The sequence below is a fragment of the Oreochromis aureus genome, linkage group 1 (genome assembly GCF_013358895.1).
Source record: "Oreochromis aureus strain Israel breed Guangdong linkage group 1, ZZ_aureus, whole genome shotgun sequence".
Lineage (NCBI taxonomy): Eukaryota > Metazoa > Chordata > Actinopteri > Cichliformes > Cichlidae > Oreochromis > Oreochromis aureus.
The window spans coordinates 18,430,727-18,454,929 of record NC_052942.1 but is presented as its reverse complement, the minus strand read 5'-3'; the positions used below and the strand labels follow the sequence as shown (position 1 = coordinate 18,454,929).

General features: G+C 39.6%; 1 protein-coding gene across 8 annotated transcripts in view; it reads right to left on the bottom strand.

Annotated features, from left to right (window-relative positions):
• The window catches only part of LOC116324272 (LIM domain only protein 7-like), a 31,281-nt gene extending 8,722 nt beyond the window's left edge, over positions 1–22,559 (bottom strand). Inside the window, exons 1-16 of one of the 8 annotated variants that reach the window (XM_031744844.2) lie at positions 22,321–22,559; positions 22,070–22,157; positions 18,106–18,176; positions 17,585–17,654; positions 14,831–14,937; positions 14,243–14,273; positions 11,868–11,981; positions 11,633–11,786; positions 10,774–10,921; positions 6,374–6,433; positions 5,507–5,675; positions 4,635–4,771; positions 3,465–3,645; positions 2,664–3,260; positions 1,672–1,986; positions 115–229 (exon numbers count right to left, since the gene is read on the bottom strand). In XM_031744844.2, coding sequence (XP_031600704.1) covers positions 115–229; positions 1,672–1,986; positions 2,664–3,260; positions 3,465–3,645; positions 4,635–4,771; positions 5,507–5,675; positions 6,374–6,433; positions 10,774–10,921; positions 11,633–11,786; positions 11,868–11,981; positions 14,243–14,273; positions 14,831–14,937; positions 17,585–17,654; positions 18,106–18,176; positions 22,070–22,138 — 2,338 coding nt within the window. In that variant the 5' untranslated portion in view covers positions 22,139–22,157; positions 22,321–22,559. The remainder of the gene's footprint in view (positions 1–114; positions 230–1,671; positions 1,987–2,663; positions 3,261–3,464; positions 3,646–4,634; positions 4,772–5,506; positions 5,676–6,373; positions 6,434–10,773; positions 10,922–11,632; positions 11,787–11,867; positions 11,982–14,242; positions 14,274–14,830; positions 14,938–17,584; positions 17,655–18,105; positions 18,177–22,069; positions 22,158–22,320) is intronic. The other 7 variants (XM_031744845.2, XM_031744846.2, XM_031744853.2 and 4 more) reach the window with 7 other exon arrangements.
• Positions 22,560–24,203: the final 1,644 nt, after the last annotated feature.

The following is a 24,203-nucleotide window of genomic DNA, read 5'->3' as shown; positions in this document are numbered from 1 at the left end:
AAGAAAACATCTATCACCGACTTGTTCCTGTCTCACACAAAGATGCTAAATGTAATGTTCTGTTCTTTTGACAAAACTTCAGCACTCCAGAGTTACATTTAACAAGAGTCTTACCGGGCTGAATGAGCTTAACTCTCGCCCCCGTCGAGTCCCAGTGAGTATGGAAACCAAAGTCAGCTAGACTGTTGGGTTTAAGAGTAAGGCTCAGTCTCATGTCACTGTGATCCACCTGGAAACACACACACACACACACACACACACACACACACGTGTAAAGGTGACACTGTGTGATCCAATGTCAATGCTTCCTGGTGGAAATTAGAGACTTGAGAGGCCTGCTACACAAATGTAGTAAGGGATACACTGAATGACCAGTTACTGTCAGAAATGCCATATTTGTGCTGCTTTACTTTAAGTTTGTGAAACATTATAGTGAATGGTAATTCAAAAAAATAAAAAATAAAAAGGAGGTGGGGTGACTTTAGAAGTTGTCATGACAACACCATTTCATCAAACACCCATTTAACCTTATCTAATGATATAAATGACACCAGTCTACAAGTCAAAATGTCTGAAGAAAAAAAAAAAATTCCCAATATTCCAAAATGTTAATTTTCTGGTCGTCACTGAGCTTATTTAATGACAACAATCATTCATTGCACCTTAAGATCCCTCTCCAAGTGTCTAATTTCATGATATAAAACTCTCACCATTGCCATTTTGGACAGATGCAATGAGGAAAGTGAACATGTGTGCAACTTGTCAAACAAGTCATTAGCCAATGATCACACCACAGATAATTCTCAATTTTTGAAACAATTTTTTTTCCTCCCACGACGACCCAAAATGAGTCAAACTAATTTTGGGTTATAAACTCAGCAGGAAAGTGTTTACAGAGGTAAAGACAGAAAGCTGCTTTCCCAGACATCTATGGGACCAAGGTCTTTCTGCAACCACAGCTTTTGCCACCTGGTGGCTTTCAGATATAATGCAGGTTTAAGATGTTTCTGCATTGGCCTCATTTTTCCAACCCAGAAGCTCCATTTGTTTTATACCAACTCTGGGTCGATCTTGTCTAGTGTAAAATGGTGACCTTCCAACTTGGACAAAGATTGAGGAAACTCCCAGGAGTGGACTGTCAATGCTCTGAAACAACAACAACAACAACAAAAACAAAAGAGCCACACACATGCAGCTGGTCACGCCCCTGAACTAATGCACTTTGAGTGGAAACTGGATTTTTCCACTGAAAGCTGCTGTTAGGTTTCACTGTAGCCCAGGATCAGGAAAGTCAAGTACATTCGATACAGAGGCTGATGTCTGCTCTCTGCACAAGTCTGGGGTCCATAGTGTAACTACAGAAAAACTGCAGGGAGTGATTTGAAAAGGGCAGTGGCTCTAGAACTGGTCCAGATCCAGCCAGTTTGAATCTGATTTTATATTATCATCCTTCTAATCCTTATCCTTTATTTATCCAGGTGAAAAGTTTAATTGAGATTTAAATCTCATTTCCAAGTGAGACTTGGCCATAGGGCAGCAAATTTTTATAGGGGTTTGTTTCATTCATTTATTCTACAGAACAGTGAGTAATCACATAAATGCCTTTGATTTGATTTGAAACAGTTTCTTAAACTGTTGAAAATCTTACAAGTTGAAAAAACTCCAGCATACCTTTGGAAGATCTGTGCTTCCATCAGCTGAGAAGGTCAAGCCTCTATTTTGACGAGACTGCAGATTTGAATAAGGTTGAGGCAGTATCTGGCTTTGAATGGAAGGTCGATAGTAACAGCCACTGCTCTGAAAGGAGGTCTGGCTGGAAAGATTGGAGCTAGTCACTTGCTCTTCCTGTCCTGTACCAGTCTGCTTCCCCTGGTTGGTCTGATACTGACCGCTTAGCTGGGCGGTTGCAGTCTGTCTCTTTAGAGATGGTGAAGATGGAGAATCCTCTCTCTCACTGTTCAACAACACACCCTGATTGTCATCTACCTGGAGATGAAGAAAAACAACATGTGCTCAGAATCTGCAGCACTGACATGTTAAAGTAAGGACTTGTGTAAAATGTGTAAAACCAGCAGATTCGTGAGAAATGTGTAATCCTGGAATGAACTCTGCAGTGCAGCAGCACTTCTTTTATTAATGAGGAAGCCAATCAAAACAAAAAGGTAACAAGTTAGCTCACACAGTGTGCACAGACAGACACACACATACACAACACTCTCATTACACCAACTTACTTAAGCTCATTAGGCTGTCTTAACAAATCCCTGTACACCATCTTGGACACTAAAATGCCATTTAGCCAGAAAAATAACAGGCTGACTGTAAAATAAAGTCAGAATGACAGGTTTATCTGTTAAAAAAAAAAAAAAAAAAAAAATGACTAAAAATTTTTAAAAGTTTGGATTTAGAAGTTTTCCTGGCATCCATGTTCATCACCATAAGCATTTTCAGCTCTTATAATTGCCCAAACATGGTTTTTAAACTTGATCAAAAACCGGAATGAATTGCAGGTTTGAAAGTGACATTGTTAATATTTAAACTGAGGCAGCTGAGGAGGAAGATGGGTGTTAGGCTGGATTTATGCAGTTAAATGGATACTGTTTGATAAAACTAGTCTTTTCAAAGAGCAACAGGGCCACAGCCGCAGCAAACAGTGAACTCACATTGTACATTCTGGGCAGTGATGACACTCTGGACTGCTTGGTCCCAAAAGGTCTGGCTGTGATAGCAGAAGAGAGACGGGATGAGCCCTCAGACCGACGGTAACCACGGGGAAGGCTGGCTGAGCTGGACCACGAAACAGTTCTGGGCAAGAACTTGTAGACGCCTGGAGTCTGCGGGGCCGTGCTTTGCTCTGCCGCTGGTTCCCAAGAGGACTTCTGTCCGTCTTCCTGAGAGTTGTCGTACTGATGCGATAAATACTCACCAGCAGTTTTAAGCTCCGGATCAACATTAAAAAATGCTTTCCGTTCACTAGACATGGATAAAGTGGGACTTTTGTTGCTTTTAGAGTTTGCGGTCTCGTTCAGCTGTAAAGTTGTAAAATGAGTAGAGATTTGGTTTGTAAGACCATTTTCTGGCTGGGAAAGTTCACAGGTGGACTGGAAAGGAGCTGTGCTGCTCTGGGATTTCACTTGGGTTTGAGAGATCACAGGAAAGCCTAGAGAAGGCGTGCCAACTCTTGCTTCGTCTAAAGCCGTGGAGGCAAAGTGGATCTCCCCTCCCAAGACTTTTCCATCAGGGACAACCACTGCTCCACCCTGAGAAGAAAGGGCCAACAATGAGTACAGATATGCCATCTGTCAATATAATAAAAACACCTTCTAGGTTATAACACTTTTCACAACTCAACTGTACTCAAGAAATGTTTTAAAATCACAAGCATTTTTTGATCCCATTATTCAAACAGTGTGTGGTGCTCATTAACATCAGGGAGGTAAAACTTAACAGTAGTGTACACCTACTTGAGCATGGGTTGAGGCCTGGGAGCTAAGTGGAACGGTGGGGCTGAAAGGTGCCTCGGTGGCATAGCTGCGGGCCAGCAGAGCTCGAGTATGTGGCCGGAGATCAGAGCTTGATTTTGATGGAGAAGTTGTTGAGTAAGGACGAGGCGCTGTATTCCTGGTCCAAGGTGACTGCTGGTATCTGGAGTATTAATAAGTAGGGGAAGAGTAAGCGAAGGATTACAGGTAGCAGAAAACATGGAGGAAGGACAGGCATCACAACTCATGAGTATATATACAGTTATAAAAAGATACAGTGCTGTGAAACAGTATTTGACCTCTTGATTTCTTACATTTCTTGCAAATATGAAATTTTTCATATCAAACAAATATTAATATTAGACAAAATAAGCAGAGTATGAATAAAATCAAGGTTAAATGAAAAGTTATCCAAGCCTACTTGGCCCTGTGTGGAAAAAGTAGTTGCCCCCTAAATCTATTAACTGCTTGTTCCACCCTTGACAGCAAGAACTGCAATAAAGTGTTTGTGATAACTGGCAAAGGGTCCTTCACATCGCTGTACAGGAATTCTGGCCCACTCATCTTTGTAAAATAAGTTTCAATATTATTTAAGTCTGAACTTTGACTAGGCCACTCCTAAACCTTCATGTTTTGTTTTTGTTTTTTTGAGCCATTCAGAGGTGGACTTGCTGGTGTGTTTGAATCACTGTCCTGCTGCATAACCCAAGTGGTCTTGAGTTCTGATGGCCGGACATTCTGCTTCAGGATCTTCTGGTAGAGAGCAAAATTCATGGTTCTATCAATTATAGCAAGTCATCCAGATCCTGAAGCAGCAACAGCCCAGTTCAGTGAAACTGAACTCTGCTTTCTGAAATAAATGTGATTAATCAAAAGTCATGATTTACTTTTTCCACACAGAGCCAGCTTTGTTATGATAGCTTTGTCCCCTTAATAAATGAAATAATTTAAAAACATCTTTTTTCTAGGTCATCTTTGTCTAATATTAGAATCTGATCAATGATCTGAAACAAATAAGCCAAAAATAAATGAATAAAGGGGAAAAAATATTTTTTTCATGCCACTGCAAATACCTGTTTTCATACATTAGACAGGGTTTAAAAATACTTAAGAATTTTTTTCTTTTTTAAAACTATTGTAGCACAAACATACTTTAGTTTTGCTTCATTCTTCTCAATGGTGGTCACAGACCCATTGATCATCTTATCCATTACATGCTCTCTGTCTTGTGATTTAGTTCGAAGTTCAGACTTTGTGCTCCTACGACGGGTCTTCCACTTTTTCAAGTCCTGAAAGAAATAAACACCAACCAACTACAGCATTGCCTGTGTGCTTATCAAAAATGATCCCCCCCCCAAAAAAGTCACTTCAATTTAGACCACATCTGCATTCTTGACTTGGGGAATAGTGGTTTACAAATACAATTACAAGCATGAGTATATTCAGATATGCTCTTAACACATCGAGTTTTTTGATCTCTGGACATTCAGCTATTTTTCCACTTTTTAAGAGATGATTTATCCAAATTTCAGGAGCAAGACCGCCACATTATTGCTAAACCACTTCCTGGATGGATGCAAACGGCATTTCGTTGCCTTGCACTTGTGACGTGTGCAATGAAAATAAAGTTGAATTCTATTCTATTCCTGCTCTACAGGCTGTTTTTAAAATGTATTTATTTATTTTATTAATGTCATGTCCCACCCTCCTTAGCTCTCAGGTTTCTCCTTAGTACCCGAGGATCTTCCCAACCCAGGAGCTGCTGTCAATATTCTTACTCCATCTGCCATTCTCTTACAACAAATGTCTAATTTAGCGAATCTTGAATTTGTAAAATGAAATGTCAAAAATAAGCTTTAAATTTCAACTTAAAAGAATACGAAAGAGAAGTCACTTAAATGTGCAGAAAAAACAAAATGTGAAGATCTACAATTACCATCTGATGACAACAATGCTCAAAAGCTTCAAAATACCAAATGGACCGTGAAAAATACTGCTGTGTCAGCATTTATGCATCAACTTACATCCTGCCACTGAGCTTCGGCATCCTTGGCAGCAACGCTACACTTCCTTCTGTTGTCTTGATTCCACAGTCTTGTCAAACCGGTGTCCTGACGTTCATCATGAGTAGTGTTTGCATCAGGAGCCTTTCGCACAGGGTACACCATCGGGATGTCACTGAGAGATTTGCTCCTGGTTCAGACACACGAGAGGCAAGGCACTTAAACAATGATGGATGACATTATATGATTACACTGCAGCGTCATATTGCATGAAAGTGACATGTCTGAGCACCTTGTAGCAGGGTATGCATGATAACAGCCACATTGCGCGCACACACACACACACACACACACACACCAGGGTGCAGTTCTGCCAGCTGTAGCAGTGCATTCTGCGATGAAATGACAGAATCCTCAGCAAAGTGCAAGCACGAATGTAGCATGCCAGTCAAGTTATGCAAAAGTATTGAAAAAAGTAACAGATGCTGCTGTCTGGATAACACAACAGTCATGGCTCGTATCAGGTAATAGCGCTGCTCTGGGCAACAGAGGATGTCATATATGACATTCAAATAACTTACAGCAGCATTTAGCAGGCGGTCTATCAAAACAATGACATAATCTGATGGGAGGAACCAAGACTGATTACAAACAGTCCCGTCATAAATTCCACTGTCAAGCCTGTGCCCAGAAAATTAATAGAGGTGATGTGCACCACACGCTCCACCTTCATGAAAAGGGAAACTATTCTGGTGGCATTGTTTTGGTTCTTTACACAAACTGAATGCAAATAAAAGCATACCTGGATGAAGCAGCAATAAAGCAGTCACGTCAAAGCGGCCTCAGACATTTTTGCTACGATTTTATGTTCAGAACTTTGGAACTTACCAAATCCAGCCAGGATTGACCTGAACTGGTCTCTCAGGCTTGACCTGGGTTTGACTGGCTCTAAAGAACCAGAGAAACAGACATGAGGACTGGCGAACATTGTGTGCCTACATCTAGTGGACCTGGTTTGATAAAGAACCCAGAAACATGCTGCATAATATGAATTAAAAAAAAGAAAAGAAAAGTGGTCGGGATAAGAGGTTAGACCACAAAACACAACAGAAGAGGTACTGCATGAATGAGACCATGTTTTTGTGATACACATGGCTTCAAGACCACAGCCACTGAAACCCATCTCACTCACACACACGATCATAGCAGACAAAATGTTTTTGTACTGCATATAAAATACTCCACGCAGTTTCTTGACCTGTGGCATCATATTTTATTTTTCAAAAGCAATGACATTCACACAGGCAGTAAACTGAAAAAAAATTATGGAGGCACAGCTCATGTTATAAAGAATGCGAACAAACTAACCAATGCATCACTCAGCAATGTGGCAGGGTAGATAAAACATTTGGCTGGTTTTAAAAAAACAAAACAATTATCTTGATAATTTCATACAGTAAATGAGAAAACTGCATGTTTAACATCTTCTCATTAGCTGAAACACTGAATATTTGTAAGTGTGTGGAAAGGCTTCTATCCACAACGAGAGCAGTTTGTGGTTAGGATTGTTATGATCGTGTGCTTGTTATGTACGGATCTTCAGGACAGCTGCAAAAGTTCAGGCTTGTGTTCAGGCTTCTGGGGCTCTCCAGATACGAAGTCAATGTCAAACTCTTCTGCAAAAGCCAAAGCTTTACGGCTACAGTCAAAGAAAAGAACAGAAAATATGTGAAATGTGTGCAACACAATTAACATAATTAGCCACAGACCTTATAGACACAGGAGGTCTTACAATGAAAGGAAACAGGATTAAAAAAAATATACACTGCAAGATCCTAGATCAGCTTTAAATAACATTATTATTCTTGCAAACTACTGCTAGCTAACTCCTTGTGCTTAGCAAACTAAGATTTAGTTTGCTACAGCTGATATATAAATCTACCGCTGCATCACACTTTTGGTTATTTTAGCATCACATCTTCATGTTAGAGTTCAACGTAAGTAAAAACTAAGCTCAAGCCAGTAAAGGCAGCCATTATTTTATTTCTGCTTTGCAAAGCAATCCACGAATTATTTCCAGCTTTAAGTAGTACAATACTGCAATTTTACCATTGTTTTGTATTAGTTTTAAGCATATTTCTTTGTTAACGGTGTTTTGAATGATAGAAAACAGAGACAGACCTCAGGCTCTGCATTTTATGATACCAGGGACGTCTTTGGGAGCCAAGGTAGATCCTGCGTACACGAACCTCCTCTTCAGGCGTCCAATATTGGGGTAAGAAGCGGTCATAATGCAGGTTGGTAGATGTCTGATGAAGCGTCTGCTGCATTCGTCTGAAATGCAAGTCATCTAGCACTGGGTCTGCCTCAGTATAATCATCCTCTGAGTCTTCCTCGCACAGAGCTTGCGGGAAAAGCTCTTCAGTGGCACACTCAGGAGAACAGATAGTGAAGTGGCATTGAGGAGACGGAGGGGCATCTGCAGTGCTGCAGTAAACAGTGATATATCCAAATCTATGTTTAGCCACAGCCGATGGTGATCATAGATAAATCAGCTGGTATGAGCTTGAATGGAAGCAGCTCCACATGTTACCAAGCAGACATTTGATTAATGCCTAAAAGCAAATCACTCTTTAGTTGTTGAGGATATTGTTGGATTTACAAAATTACTTTCATTGTTCATACAGTGAAGATGCTTTTTATTGTGGCCGAGTAAATAGTAAAGCAGAGCATTTGCATCCATATTTAGTTTCAGAAAAAAAAAAAAAAAAAAGGATTGTTAATGCTTAAAACTACAGTTCCTAGAGTGGCCACAAGAGCCTGGCTCCAAAGATATGTCAGTCCCCATCGACCTCTCAAGTCTGACGTCATTAGTAATTTCGCTCTTTTCAGTGACAAAACTCTTCTTTGGTTCTTAAGCTCAAACACTGTGGCACCATTGAGACTTAAAGAGGTCCTTAATTCACTCAGTTTCAATGAAAGTATCAGTGTGGATTCATGACATTTAATGGAGTCTGAAGTTAGCTACCTAGTTTCCATGTAAAGATGATATACTGTGTTCTGACTGGGAGATTTCTGGAAAACTAAAACATATGGCTCTGCTATCACTGTGGACATAAATGGAGACAAAACTAAACTAAACCATTTGCTCGCTATGAAAAATTCCTGATCTTCAGCTTCATGGACCCATTCAAATCTTCATTAGCTTTAGTGATTCTTTTCTGAAGAATTCAAACTGTGAGCACATGTGCTGTAGTTAGATTGTGAGATTTTGAACCCTAAGCTTAAATATGCCACAATAACAGTGCTAATAAAAAGACAGAGAGGCCTATTAGCTTATTTTAGGTTTTTTTTTTTATGTTAAATAAAATAAGATACAAAGCATTAAAACACGTTTAAAAAAAAAAAAAAGAGCCTTAAATAAACGGAGTAGGCCTTTATAGAGGGTGTCTCCCTTTGTGACAACTGTACTGTAGATGTCTTATTAAAAACAAGTCAACCAGTTTGGAGAATTTCACTCCTCAAAACTGAGTTGCAAAACTTCTCAGAGTGGATGCTACAAAGCAAACTTTTGTCAGTTACTTCATACCTATTAGCAGGGGCTGTGTGATGCATGTATAAACATCCATAAACTATCCGGCTCATAGACAACCATGGCTTTTAATAGCCAACATGGTGATAACCCAAGCGCTACAACTGAGCCTTCAAAATGCAGAATACAGAGGGCAAGTCTATGAATTAGTAGCACAAGAACATACTTTAAAGCACTGAGGTTCCATCAGGGCAAGCAAAGCAGACGGTGCTTGCCCAGTGAATTCTAACAAAAACACCACGCATCACTTAAAACTAAGTGAAAGCAATCTCCTTTTATCTTAAGCACCACTCTGTAAAAACCTTTCATCCATTTGCTTCCATCTTTATATTACTGCCATCTTGTCGCCACAGTTGGCTACAGTATCTGGAAGTGGTCTCAACTCCACTTGCCTCCAATTTCTTAAGTCTATGGGTGCGTCCGTGTCCTGTTAACAGTGGACTGAGCAGGGAAACAAGCACCTTTTTCTTGTTGTTTGCAAACTGAGGACAAGCTGCCTGCGGCTCTGCTTTCGTTGCTTTTGAGATCAGCTACCATTTGCCTGTTGTGTGGAAACAGAGCTAGCACTAGCAAGTAAACAAGCACTTATCATGATAAATTCTCTTACTGATACCCTCGACCAGCATCCAATAAAAGATCATTTTAATCACTTCTTTAGCAAGCAATGCAATGTTAATGGAGAGGGAACATGGCTCCTGCCATCATCATATGACATCATCTCTGCTTGCCCTTCTGTAAAAGTCACTGCACATCAATGATTTAAACCAACATTCTTGTCAAAGACTGCAAAATGTAATTTACTTATAGAAAAAAAAAAAAAAAGCCATTGCATCAGAATTTATAGCAAATGACTCGTGTTGATAGTTTAGGAACTGCTATCATGAGAACGCAGAGGTTCACTTGCCAAACTGCCCCTTTGCGGTGACGTGTTACCAAGTCTGGTGCTCATCTCACGAGCACTCAGCCACTGCTACACTTTGTGTGTAAAATCACTAGCAAGTGTGACACTCGAGAACCCAGCTGACCTTCACTGACAAGGAATTAAAAAAAGTGACAATATCCAAGCTCAAATTATTCTTCTAAGGATTATTTTTTAAGTTTTAACAGACACTTAAAAAAAAAAAAAAAAAAAAAAAAAATATAGGCAATTAGTGTTGACAGTGACGTTTTAAACAAGTCTGGCAGGCAAAAAAACAGCTTAAATACCTTGGAAAATTGAAAACAACAACCACCTTGTTTGTGTCATACCAAAGTGACTACTTGTGATGGCTGTGCCCACGAATGGATGCAGACATTGTTCATATTGTTAATTGATTTGGATTAGGGTTTAGTGTGAAGGAAAAGGCACTCAGCTGCAAATTAGAAACTCCAAACTGTCGGAAACCAAGCAGCCTTTAACAGTTCTGACAAGTGTGAAATTCAATCCAAACCCAGCCTGAAAGAAAAACAACCTAACTGTACTCCACTGACTAAACTCAGGCTCATATTTAAGGAATCCGAACTCCAGTTTCATATAAAGACAGCAGTATGTTATTCTTTTAATCATTTACATTATGCACTAATCTTCACATCACACATAAAATAAGCAAGAAGTTAGAAATATAAAAGCTATTTTTTTTAAAGGTCGCCTACGGGTAAGTTAGGCAGCAGCAGTGTGTGAGGAACTTTTGTTTGGCCACAGAAACATCTGGAGCACCTGATAAACGGACTCGCAAAGCCACTTCCATTCTGCTCCGGTCCTTGTTTTCGTCTGAGTGGTGGGACATAGCCTTTGTCTTGATGAGCTGTCATCTGCTTGTTTTCCATCTTGAATACCTGCTCAGCTTCTGCGCCGTCTCCAAAACCTAGATATCACAGAGACACGAAAATTACCCCAAAAATGTACATTTAAAATGGGGGAGAATAAAAAATGTCTGAAAAACAAACACTGAACTAAACCTCATCAAAATACAAGGAAGGTTGCACATCAGAAAGAAACCTTTCCTGGATGACTGAGCCTTCACACAGTCAAGCCTTTAGGGAGTATCAGGCCAAGTATTTAACCTCTCCCATCTCTCACACACACACACACACACTTATCACACAAGAGTGCAGAATCCATCACTGACATGCACTGAGCCTGACATCAACACTTGCGGACAAAAAACACTGGCATAAGAGAGCAGCAGGTCAGAACTTTGTTGATCCACCAAAATGACATCGAATAACAGCATTAACATGGAATCCGCCAAAAATGTGTTATTCTAAGTTTGTGAAAAATTTTTGGGGGTACATTTTTGTCACTTTAGCAGTTTCAGGCTGATCTTACAAGGCTAAAAAAAAAAAAGTTTCACTTTTGCAAAAGTTTCAAAAGCAGTTAGTTTAAAATTAATGAGCAGAATTACATTTCAAAAACAAAAGACAGCAATAAACTAAACGAGGGGAAAAAAAAAAAAAAAAAAATGGTGTCATCAGCTATAATCTCCATTTCCACAAATTGCTGTGCAGTGTCAAAATATTTAGCAGAAACCAAACACAGATTCCTTCACACCCCAGTCATTGTATCACAAATGTACCTTCAACATTTGGCTGCAGGGCCCGGGAGTTTAAGGAGTCAGTGCTGTCTGCAGAGTTGCCTCTCCTGTAATTTTTGTACTGACATTCCTCTTCTGGATTTTGACACAAACTATCGCTGCTGTCTTTCACAGGTACGCCACCCTCATCTAGAGCCTGGAGTAGGAAGGGTTAATAGAAGTATAAAAATAAAGTAATACAATCTTTAAATACTTAAAGAGAAAAATAAAAAAATACCTTGGACAAGGCCAGCCCCAACAGGCCCTCAAAAGCCTTAAAATTAAGCTGAGGACCATTGTACAATGTGTCCAGGTGAGCCTTGCGACCCAACCAGTAAATTGTTATCAGAACCTGAGAAAGAAAAGACAGAATTACAAATATGACCAAACACACCAACCTACTTCCTTACCACTTTAAAAAAAACCCCAAACAAACAAACAAACAACAAAAAAAAAAAAAACACTATACTGCTCAAAACAAATTAAGAGAACAGCTGATCATCACTTGCATACAAAGTCAGTTAAACTTGAAAGTGAAAACAGGTGTACTACAGAGACACCAACAAGACAAGTTTCCAAGTGTTGTTAAGACCCATCTCTTCTGAATATGTGGAAGAGTTCGGTGATGCTGTAGCAAATGTAAAAGGGGATGCCACTGAAAGAACTGCCAGTTCAGGTCCTACCATCAGGCCCTCATGCCATTCTGATGGAGTCCAATTCTGACAGTTTGGTCAGAATTGTGCTCATGAGCTGCCCGCTGGCTGTCATTTTGTGCTTATGCAAGTAGAACACCATTTCTTCCTCCTCACATAAAGCAACTTGGATTGATGCCCTTCTATGGCCCCGTCTAGCCCTCCTGGTGTAAACCACCCGTCTCCTGTGATCTCCTCCACACTTTTAAAAAACAGCAAACCTTGTTGTGACAGCACAGCCTGAACGAGCTGCAGGTCCATCGTGGGCTACCAGTAATGTCAAGGACACTAGCAGAGAGCTAAACTACAGGAAACTCAGTCAGGAGGGATAAACGGAGTGAGTAGTGGTCTACAGGCCCCACCTGTAAAACCATTCCCCGTTTCATTGGTTCTCTCTTAACCTGTTTCACAGCCGTTTATGCTTCCTAACTGAAATTTAACTGACTTTGTTTAAAACTGTGATGATCAAATGTGCTATTATTTTTTTTTTTAAAAGCAGTGCAGTGGGAGAAAGAAGAAGATGATGAAGAGGAGGAAGACAGAGTTGAAATATGCACCTCTAAATTACCATGCGTGTTTGGGAATCAATTTTCTTTGAGGAATCACTAGTTTCACTTCTGAATTTCAGCCATCAGTGTCAGTATCAAGGTGCACCAATGAAGCTACTTTGATTTTCCAAGTAAAACGATGTTCCACGACTCACTATAATAATCCCTTTTTCAAAAGTAAGCAATTCTGTTTGCCACATTAGACTGTTGGCGCCATTATAGCTGCAATTAGTTTTATTTTCCCCTAATTTGTAGAAGCAGAGCGTAAACAAGCATTCGGGGCTTATGTCAAACTTAATTAGAAGGACAAAATGTGTTTCTTTCTCTCCAGTTCTCTCTCATGCCAAGGAAATTACTTCACTGCTTGCAACAGATCACAGGTTAATCCTATATTAGCCATGCATGATTCTATTTTATTTAATAAAGCAAGAAACCCATAATTACTCTTGGCTTTTCAAAAAGTCCTTATAAAAAAGGGGAAAGTAGATGAAAATTAACAGAAGGTTGGATTAATAAAAAAAACTACCCTGTAATAATGAATGTACATAAACCCTGATGTCAACATTTATTCTCCAAGAGAAATCCTTGAGTCTGGCTAATTTATCACAAATCTGAATCTCATCTAAATAAACATTATTTAAATAAAGTATTTTTTTTAAGTCATACTATTTTTTGAATGTACTCACAAAAAGAAAACGAGAACTTTAAAGAAAAGATCTGATGGATTACATGCACATAATAATAAAATGGACCTAAAAAGGACCAAGTGTATTTTGTATTGTATTTTAATAACATTTTTATTTTAATTAAATGGAGTGCAACAGTTCATGCTGGTGTGCTGCAGTGTTTTGGTAAACTGTTCCAATTGGCCCAAATTCACCCCAAGTGGTTCATTTAAAAGAATAATTAACTAAAACAAATAAAAATAAAAAGAAAGCTACACCCAGTTCAAAGACTGTACTCTGGAGGAAAAAACTAAAAAAAACAAAACCCTCATTAAGGGGTTAAAGTTCACAGCTACTGTGCAATTCAAATGAGGTTTCACACGTCCATGTGCATCACTCAGTTCCACACACAGACTCGAGGCAGTAGAGATGTTTCCAGATGGCCACTTATGTGTTCTTATATTTCCATCGCTCTTTAAACTCTACGTGGGCTTTAACACCAGACCCCTGGGATTTGCCACAACCTCAGCAAACTCAGCAGCCCTTCCTCAAGGCCACCTTACTCGTCATACTTCTGGACAAGTCATCATCAGTCAGCATCAGTAGTTAAAGCTAATATACTGATGACCACTGGTTCCTTTATGGCTTTATAACCAACTCATTTACCCTGAAAGGAAAAGACACACCAACAAGAGAATAACGACTTACATTTTTGAGTCGTCTGTTGCCTTCGTCACGCCTAAAATAAAATTTCAAGACAGAAATAAGTACTTAAACAAAAGAGCCATGCATCTGCTGCTACAATTTACATTTTCATTGCGTCACTGAAAAGCTCCGGTGAATGAGATAACTGTGAAGTAAAAAAGTTACAGTCACATCTTAAGCCTTCTCATTTGCAATCCTCACTAATCAGCAACTTATCAGGTTTTATGGAGAACAGGCCATCAGCTCATATAAAGGAGCAGCTTGTTAGCGAAAGCGCAGACATTTATTAATGCAAAGCAGCACGTTCACTTTTATCTTTTTAAATACAGGCACGGACACCGAGTCAGTGGTAACTATAACCTACGCAGAAAACATTAGGCCCTTGTGTATTTTGCCGACACAGTGGTTCTGCTCATATTGTATTAATTTTATTCTGTATATGCCATTTATTTTGATTTTCTTGCTTTTATAGCACCGATGTGGGACCGTACAACAATTTCACTGTACTATTGTACAGAGTATCACTGTGCAATGGCAATAAAGTAAGAGTTAAAGGTCCAGCTGCAGAGGTATGTGTTCTTGCAACTTCACCTGAGTGTCACACGAGTGGAGATGTCCTGCAGGTCACCTGGATGAAACAGCTGGGATTCATTTAGTCCCAGTTTCTCGCAGGCTTTCAGGAAAACATTCACGTTATCCTGAAATATCAGAACAACAGATGGAAAAAAAAAAAAGCATGAAAAACTAGAGAAACAGTTGATATTTGTTCTGATAAACTAGTAATGACCAACTTCAGCGTTAAACAGTTAAAATCCACCTCATCCAAACAATTCTCCAAGTGAGAACAGCTGGGAGTACAACCTGCAATCAATTCTGATTCATCATTAATCATCTATTCATCTGTCAAGAGAGACTCAGTAGATATTATCTAATAAGTAACCCATTTGTTTAGAAATCATACTTGCTCTGTTCAACCACTGCAGCAGGCAGGATTACAGCCAAGCACAACTCTAGAGCTGCAAACAGGTCTATTTAGATTAGCTTAACATACCCTATCTAGTCGTCTGTCAATGTTAATACAGCTACTCCTAAAGGTCACCATTATCATTTTTAAAGTAGTTCAGTACTATTCAAAAGTCTTGAGAAACCACTCATTTCTTTACATTTTGCTTCCAAGACTTTCTTGTCACTTGTAAAGTTCTTGTTTTCCTGTCTTAAGGTTTTCTTTCCACTCATTTTCAGTTCAGTTCAGTTCTTGTACCTTTTTTGCACCACAAGGCAATTTGAAAATGTTTGTTTACAGCAGGGTCTGAGAAATGCACTTTCATTGGACTTTCATCAAATGAAGCTGGAATCTAATTTTACACCTGATTTTTAAATTCTAATTATTCAGCAATAATCTCACAGCGACAAAACATAGGAGGCAGAAAACTGCAGCTTTCCAAGTCTTAAATATAAAGCATCAGAAAAGGCAAACGCATTATAAATGTCTCAGTTCGGGCCTGGTCCCGTCTGAATCTTTATCATTTTTGGATCCGTCCTGGCAGGCAAGACCCTTTAATCCCTTTGGTTCTGGGTTGACCCACCAACTGATTTAAAGATATTTCAGGGAAGAAACATACATCGAGACCAATACTCGAAATTTGAGACACTGTTCCTTTTTCAAGTGTTTGACATAATTTAACGACTGAATCTTAAGATGAAATGTTCAGAACAAACCGTCTGCAAATACATTTAGAGCCATTTTCAACTTTTAAAGTAATTTCAACCTCAATTTCATACTCGCTTCATCTCCAAGGTCCAACTGTGAGACATTTGACTGCTTGAGTGTGACCACTTATAAATTATTTACCATTGATTAGTGCGTAACATATAGTAAGTGTTTGCAGTGTGCTGTGACTGGCTGACACTGATAGCACAGAGTCGGAGCTACAAAGGCGGATTATATAGATTTTATTGTGAGCTGATAATAAAATGCAAGGTAATCGCATTCTCCATCCTTACACATTAAAAGCGCTCACGTTAAACACAAAAATAGGACACTAACATCTAACTGGGCCTCAGCGTTTGTAAAAACGTAAACTTCAGCAGATTGGCTTACTCCACTTTGAGCTTTGTGACTTTATAAATGAGGAAATGAATTGGGGTGTCACACAGCAGGTTCATGTGCAGCAGGAGGTTAGGAGTCAGAGAGAAACTCAGTTTGTTGAAGAAAACCTGCTCGCTGCCGAGTTAAGCTCACAGACTTTACCTGAGTCGATTACTATATATATAAAGTTAGCTCTCTTTCTGGAAACAGAAAGCATTACTGAAGCAGTTTGAGATCATCTTGACACAACGGAACAAAAAGGCAGCCAACATCCAAAGAACTTTGGAAGACTTCAAGAAGACTGGACAACTACTCCTGAAGACCAGTCAAATAAAAGTTTGCCTAAAGGCACTCAGGCTATGCTGAAGAATAAAGGTGGTCATACCAAATATTATCTTTCAAGCATGTTAGAATTGACTCGGTTTTTGCCTTATATACGCCGTGTTTCCGTGTATGATTACACACGTTTCAACAGATCACTACAACCATTTCTCAAACAAATATGAAAACATGAGAAAAGGTAAAGACTTTGCACAATACTGCAACATGTCTTTATTAAAACAGTCAGAGGTGGATAATTTAGCAGCCTCTATTGGTAAATAAACAAACTACATAATTTATTTAAGATAATGATCTATGTTTTTGTCCCCATTTGTGCATTTTAGCATGTAACAAAATATAATAAAGACTGAAAATTCACTATAAATAATGTCAAAGCTTCAAAGGCCTGACAGAGGATATTTATTCTGTTATTCAAACAGTTTCTTGATAGGTGTGGATGCTGATTTTTAATTTGAAGTTATCAGATTAAAAACAAACAAAAGCTCCAGTAGTGCTCTTTAGGTTGTGAAAGTAAGAGCCGAACCTCTGCTGCATCTCCCTCTCCCACCCCGCCATCACCACCAGTGCATCCACCGCTGGGCTCCATCTATTGGCCCCTATTGGGAGCCTGAAATTGATCTTTTCCTGGTCTTGCTTTGGGCTGTTTTGGCAATTATACTTGTATGAAGCTATTGAGAAACAGCCTGAAGCCAAAATAAAAATCTTCATTTGCATCAGCGCCCAATAAAAACAAGCTGAAACTTTACAGTTGGTTAAAATGCACCTTCATGTTTAGTCAGACTACAACAACACTGTCTCCTTGTGCCTGCAACAGGAAACCACACGTTTCAACACTTCCTGGCTAACAGGTGTCTTTTTTGTTTTCTTGCATACTCTGATTATGCACACGTCATACAGCTGAAGTGTAAACTCACCAGACCAGCGATTGGAGTAGACAGCCTGTTCACCCTCTTGATTATTCCGGGTTTCAACTGATTAATTAGACTGCGAGTGAAGACAATTAGCAAACAGATTACAAAATATTCCAACCACAAAAGATAAGAACTGGTAAACAGTCCTAATTTTGACTTCCATTGGCAGATGGCACTTTAGATAAAGAACCACAACTTTTTCTTTTTTAAGCCATCATCCTAAAATAAACTTCTGGGTTAACCAGCAAACATCAGATTTGTGGGTCTGCACTTGTTATTTAATTTATGGGTGTTTATCTTTGCTTACTTTTAAGGATACTCAGCAACCTCCAGACTGCAGTTTTGGATGCTACTGTTTTTAAAAAATTGTTTCAAGGCTGCTGAAGGCAAGCTGGCAAATTAGCCTGCATACACTCACTAATGATAGGTCTGCATGATAATTATCTTTCAAATTAATTCTTACAGATAAAAGTTTGACCACAGTAAAACTGCAAAACACTTAAAGTTTGAGCATCATTACTTACTCGCAAAGCAGGACTCCGTTCTCTAATGCGGCACGGAAGTCACTGCATCCAAACGACTTTCCAGTCACTTCCTAAAGAAGGGAGGAGAGAAAAAAAAAAGTCAATTATTTGCGTTTCTTTGCTTAATGACTTTTTTTGGAAAAGTTGAAGTTAACAAGAGTGCAATTAAAAACACAGCTGGAGGTCCAACAGGGTTTACAAACACCATTTCCCCCTTTTGCAAATGGAAAAATATAGGCTGCAGTGCGGCGTGTACAACTTCATTTTCAGACTCCTTTTGTTTGTTTCTTGTTGTTTTGGCAGCGCGCCTTTACTAGAAAGAATGAACAATAAAATGGATCGAAAACACTGGGAAAAAAAAAAAAAAAAAAAAGAAAAAAAAAAAAAAAAGGCGCACAGGACTGACTGGTATGTCATTTTGACGAGAACCGGCTATATCATCACACCAGTCCAAATGTGCTGGGAAAAGCTTGATTCACGGCAGCTCAGCTTCACATGTGCTGCTAATGGATTACTGCTAGATGACACACTTCCAGAGGTCTTTTCCAGTTCACGTCCATCTCAATCAGAGGTTTATTGGCACCACACAATGGACCCACAGCCTATTAGGCAGTGACATTCAGGTTTGGAACAAGTGTTCAAAATCAGTAAGTAAACAGAAATGAGCGTGAATGTATGTATACGTATGACTGTGTATAATTCATGCTACATTTTAAGAAGGTTCCAACATGCTTAAAACAGTACCACATACTTCTACAGTACTGACACCACCAGCATATATCCACCACTGTCTGTATAAACTGGTGTAGACCAGCACACTAATGATTGAAGTATGTTAAGTGCTTGCAGAGTTCAACTATTACAGAAGATATTTGCCTTTTATACAGTCACCCATTATTTGAGCTATCACAAATATTCTAATCACCCAATCACATGGCAGCAACTCTGTGCATTTAGGCATACAGACAAGGTCAAGAAGACTTAAGTTCAAGCCAATCATCAGAATATGTAAGAAAGGTGACATGGTTGACAGAGCCAGACAGAGTTCTGAGTGTTTCAGAAACTGTGGATCTACTGGGAAAATCCCACCAGATCTTCCTGTGGACCTCAGGAAGAATAGCAGTTGCTGTGGTAACGACTAATGGGTGCCTAAATAATGAATAATGAACAAGAATCTCTATGCTTTACAGAGAATGGTCTGAAAAAGAAAATCTCCATTGAGCTGCAGTTCTCTGGGTGAAAATGCCCTGTTGATGTCACAGGTCAGCTGGAGATGGCCCGACTGCTTCAAGCCAATAGGATGGAAACAGTATTTCAAATGACTACTGGCTACCGCCATCAAGGTACGCAGAAGGCATGCTTTGTATTAACAGTTTAGGCTGGTGATAATGGTTTAAAGGTTTGGGGGATATTTTCTTGGCACACTTTGGCTCCTTAATATCAGCTGAACAACATTCAAACACCACAGCCTACCCGAGTTTGTGTCCATCATGTGCTCATTATCTGATGGCTGCTTCCAGCAGGATAAAACAGTACGTCAAAAACTCAAATCATTTCAAACTGGTTTCTTTAACATGATCGTGAGTTCACTGTACTCAAATGGCCTTGGCAGTTACCAGTTCTCAGACCATTAGAGCACGTCTGGGATGTGCGGGAACAGCAGCGTCAAATCAAGAAACCGTGTGATCGGAGCAAAATCTCTGGGGAATGTTTCCAGCTCCTTATTCAATCCATGCCAAGAAGAATTAAGTGTTTTGCAAGCAAGTTATACCAGTACTAGCAAGTTGTACTTAATAAAGTGGCCAGTGAGTGAATACACACCACTTGGTGTCAAGAACAACTATGTGAAAAAACATTAAGAAGCCATAGTTTCGGTTGAAGTTAATTAAAAAGACAAAAATATACACACTACCTCTTGTAGTTGTTGCTGTCAACTATAAGAGTAAATTAAGTGAGTTGGGTAAGAGCAGCTGAAATATTCTCCAGCTGCCACATAAGAAAAAGCAGCCATAAAATGTATGTAAACAAGCATTCCCACAACCACTCAAAAGTTGTTTTTGCTCTGAACAACAAATATAGCATAACCTATGGAAATGATTTGACATGCCAGGAGCAAGAACAAGGCAAGCGGGGTTTTGTAATGAGGACATAAAAATGGGACTATTAAGGTTCGGCTCCATAACTAACACGGGGCCCCAAAAGGCTATTCTTCTCACTAATTAGTCCCCCCAGGAATCCACAATTACAATTCATTTTTAGTAGAATCGGGCGCTGGGTACAGAGCGAATGCGTCTCAGTGGAATCAGACAAACAATGCAGTGCAAGGTTAACACAATAACACACAATGTGTCTGTGCCATGGCATGCCGTCTGTTCTACAGCATCAAACGCGTAACGTGGTCATTTTAATGAACAATAGTCCCCGAGAAACTACAAATTAAATGAATTTTATCCGTGTGCAACTCGCAAACCTCGCCAGATTGCTTCATTTGTCTAAATAGAGTGTCTCCGAGCCAAAAAAGGATCAAATGACCCCGGGTGGGAGAAAAACAAGCATCATTACATGTAGCCTTTAAAATAATGTATTATTAAGAGCTGCAATGATCCGCCAATTAATCCGCAGCAAGTTGCTATCAGGAAATAAAACAGGAATTTTTCAAAAATGCCAAACATTCATTGGTCAAACATGGGGTTTGTTAAAAAAAAATAAAAATAAAAATAAAAAACCCGAATTAGAGTCAATGTGTTTCATCTTAATGAAGAGATGATGGTGTTATTCTAAACCAGGAGACAGCAGGAGGGGAATCTTCTGCTTCTCCAAGAAACTATGACGTCATATCAAATAGCCCGATTCATTATAATTTCTCTTTGAGTACAGCAAACATTTACATGATGTTGCTGCCAGTTATGGATGCTTGAATATATGGAAGCTTATTATCCCCCCAACCTGTAGCTGGAGATATTAGTGCCAACACGTTCCCATTGTGATCTGGCTCAAGGAACAGTGCATGGCACCATTTACTTGTTAGAGAGCAGCAGGCCTCGCTTTACTCCCGTCTAACACATACATGCCTCATCACAGTTCACCCATTCTTTCATCCATCAGCGCAGGAAAATAGACGTGCAAGATTGGCACAGGCTTTATGCCAAGAGACCCCTGCAAAAAAATTCTCATAATGATCTACTCGGACACAAGTGACATTAATGGTCCCATTTAGAGTTGGTCGACATCCAGTGCCCATAGTCTACAAGTTGTAGCCATCGGTTATGATTTAAGGATCACAGTTTCTAGTTTGGACAGGAGCAGCCTGAAATAACCTAGAAAATGCACCACACTGAAACCACATCCTCCACAATGCATGCAAAGCAAAGCCTGCCTGCCTACACCACATGCCAGGGTAGCTGCAAAGTGTTACATTTAGCAAATTTAACCCATGCTTTATATAACATCAGCACACTGACACTAAAACCTCAAGTAAAGCGTGCACATTATTAATTTCCCAGCTTCTTTTAAATATTAACGATTTATATGCCTTTCCTGTATTTGAATTTACCTCTGAAGCCCTGAGACCTGCAGTCAAATATTTTCTTCTGAGCAAACAGACTTCTTAGATAGGGCCTTTTTATGACACTTACCTGAGTCTTATCAAGGTATATTTTGCCATTGAAACGAAAGATTAAGTATGCAAAAGATGCCACACTTGATGTTTGAGAGTGTAGAGCCTCAGTCAGGTTAAAAGGCTATGAGTTTATAGTGAGTTTCAACGATACAAATTATGCACAGGTGCTTTTGCATGGCTGCTTCTGGTTAACGTTAGATTTCCTGTCTTCACAGCCGGTTAAAATAAAGCGACATCAAACCTTCTTAATTGCTTGTAATTAATTGTATGCAATTAGTGAAGAGAACCACGTCTTAGAAGTAAATACAGGGAGAGGAAAGAAAGAAGAGTTGAACCTGCAGCTACCTCAATCCAGCGTTTGGCCTCGTTGAATGCGTCTGCACTGCTCACACTGGTCTGCTGACGCCACTCCATCTTAGTCTTCTGAACAACTCTAACGAGAGGGCAAAAAGAGGCGAGAATTCGTTACATTCATTAGTTACGGAGCACGGAAGCCACGGACCTGCAGCAAGCCTATCAAATAAGGTCAATTAGTCTCAGCACACACACACACACAAAGCCATTCCATGTGATACTTTAAGAAAAGGCACACGCACAGTAATAATTTCTGCCTGTTTGGTCACCTCACGCTGTGGCGTGGCTGCTCACCGGTGAAAGTCTTCCGCTAATTGACACCTTGTTTAACACCGGACAGTCCGTACTCCTGCCACCCCGGAGCCCATCACTGACAGGTTCCGCTTATTGGATGAAGTGTAGCGGAAGGTCTCCGCCCACTACAAAACTTTCAGTCAAAGTTAGAAGCGAAACCAAAGCCGAGGAGGGGAGCGTAGACTCTTCGGCCCCCTGCTGGCCAGTGGCTGCACTGCACCACCAGGAGATGAGGTTTTAACATTTCAAATAGTGAAGACGTGAAAGCATTCATTAAGTCATTAAAAGAGCATAAATAATAATAAAAAGTAGATAAAGACAGATACATTAAATAAGGTAGTTTTTAGCGTATACAGCAGAGTATAATGTTTTATTTTTTACATATCAAGCTTTTTAGGTGGAATTCATTTCTCAGTGTGATCACAGTGATGCAGTTCTGACGGAGAATAAAAATGTTTGGGACTGTTTTTCTCTCTTGGCCTAAAGTATCAAAATGAAATGAACTGTGTTTAAAGTATAAAAGCACTCCATTGACTTCTCACTTTGCATTGGTCCTTACTTTAGTTGCATCTCAGTGACACCACTGAGAGTCTATAATCTAACACCTCAGATGTAACTATATCCATGTCTACATCCATTCATCCATATCCTTATCACTCCGGCAGCTCCAGCTGGAGCTTATTCCGTCTCTCATAGGGCATGAGGAGAAGTACGCCTCTGGACAGGTTGGACAGTTCATGACAGGAAAGGCAGACAACCGCTCACACTCACATCAGCGACCTATTTAGAATCACAAATTAGCCGGGCGTGCATGTCTTTGGACTGGAAAAGAAACGGAGCACCCTCAGGTTATCCACACAGGCAGAGGGAGAACATGCAAGCTTCATTCAGGAAGACCCCCGGCAGACAGTATATTTAAAATCCAGACTCTTCTTGCAGCCACTGCATTACTGTGCCATCCACATGACTACATACCAAATACAAACTATCATCTGCAGTGCATTCAGTGGCACTTATTGAGCTTGCTTTCTCTCTTCTAGTTGATCCAGACATCAAGTTCGATCACACAGTGTGCAGAATGTAAGTCGTGTAATCCATTAACTTGAGAGGATGGCTATATTTAAATAGCAAATGTGCAAAATTATATATTTGCATTGGGTACAGATAAAAAATAATCTCCTTCTCTTCTTTAATTCCATTTGTCAAAGTTATTTTCTGTCAGTCTCTGTTTCACCAGCCCTCTGCCGTACGCAAAACATGACAGTATCATCAAGGGCAGGTCTCTTCACCAGCTATGTCTATGAATAGAAAATTGTTTTTCTTTCTTTCTTTTTTTTTTTTGCACATCTGAAAGCATAATGAGAACAGGGTGGACCGGCCTCATCTTGTATTACAGTACGTGCTTACTCCAATCTAATTTTCTGCCAAATGCCTAAGGAGGTGGACTGTATAGAAAACTGTGATGGAATCACATAATTGTAAAGTAAAATGAGGTGCAGAGGTGTAGGACACTGTAGAAAACTTAATGAGATGCCTATTAAGAAGAAAGAACATTATGTGAATCAATAATCTTCACACACCTTCCACTTATTACCTAAACTGGGAAATTAAAAGATAATTTCCTGAACTACCTGATATGCACACAGAACAATAGGGATTATCTTTTTTCCCCACCTTTGTTTTTGGGCTTCAAACATAAATCCTCCGTCGCCCTTTTGTAAGAATTAAATAAGGCTGTTCTCAGTGTTCTGATATTTTACAGAAGAATTTTCACACTTAAAAAATTCTGTGCACTGACCATCTTTAGAAATTCACTCAAGGATACAGCCAC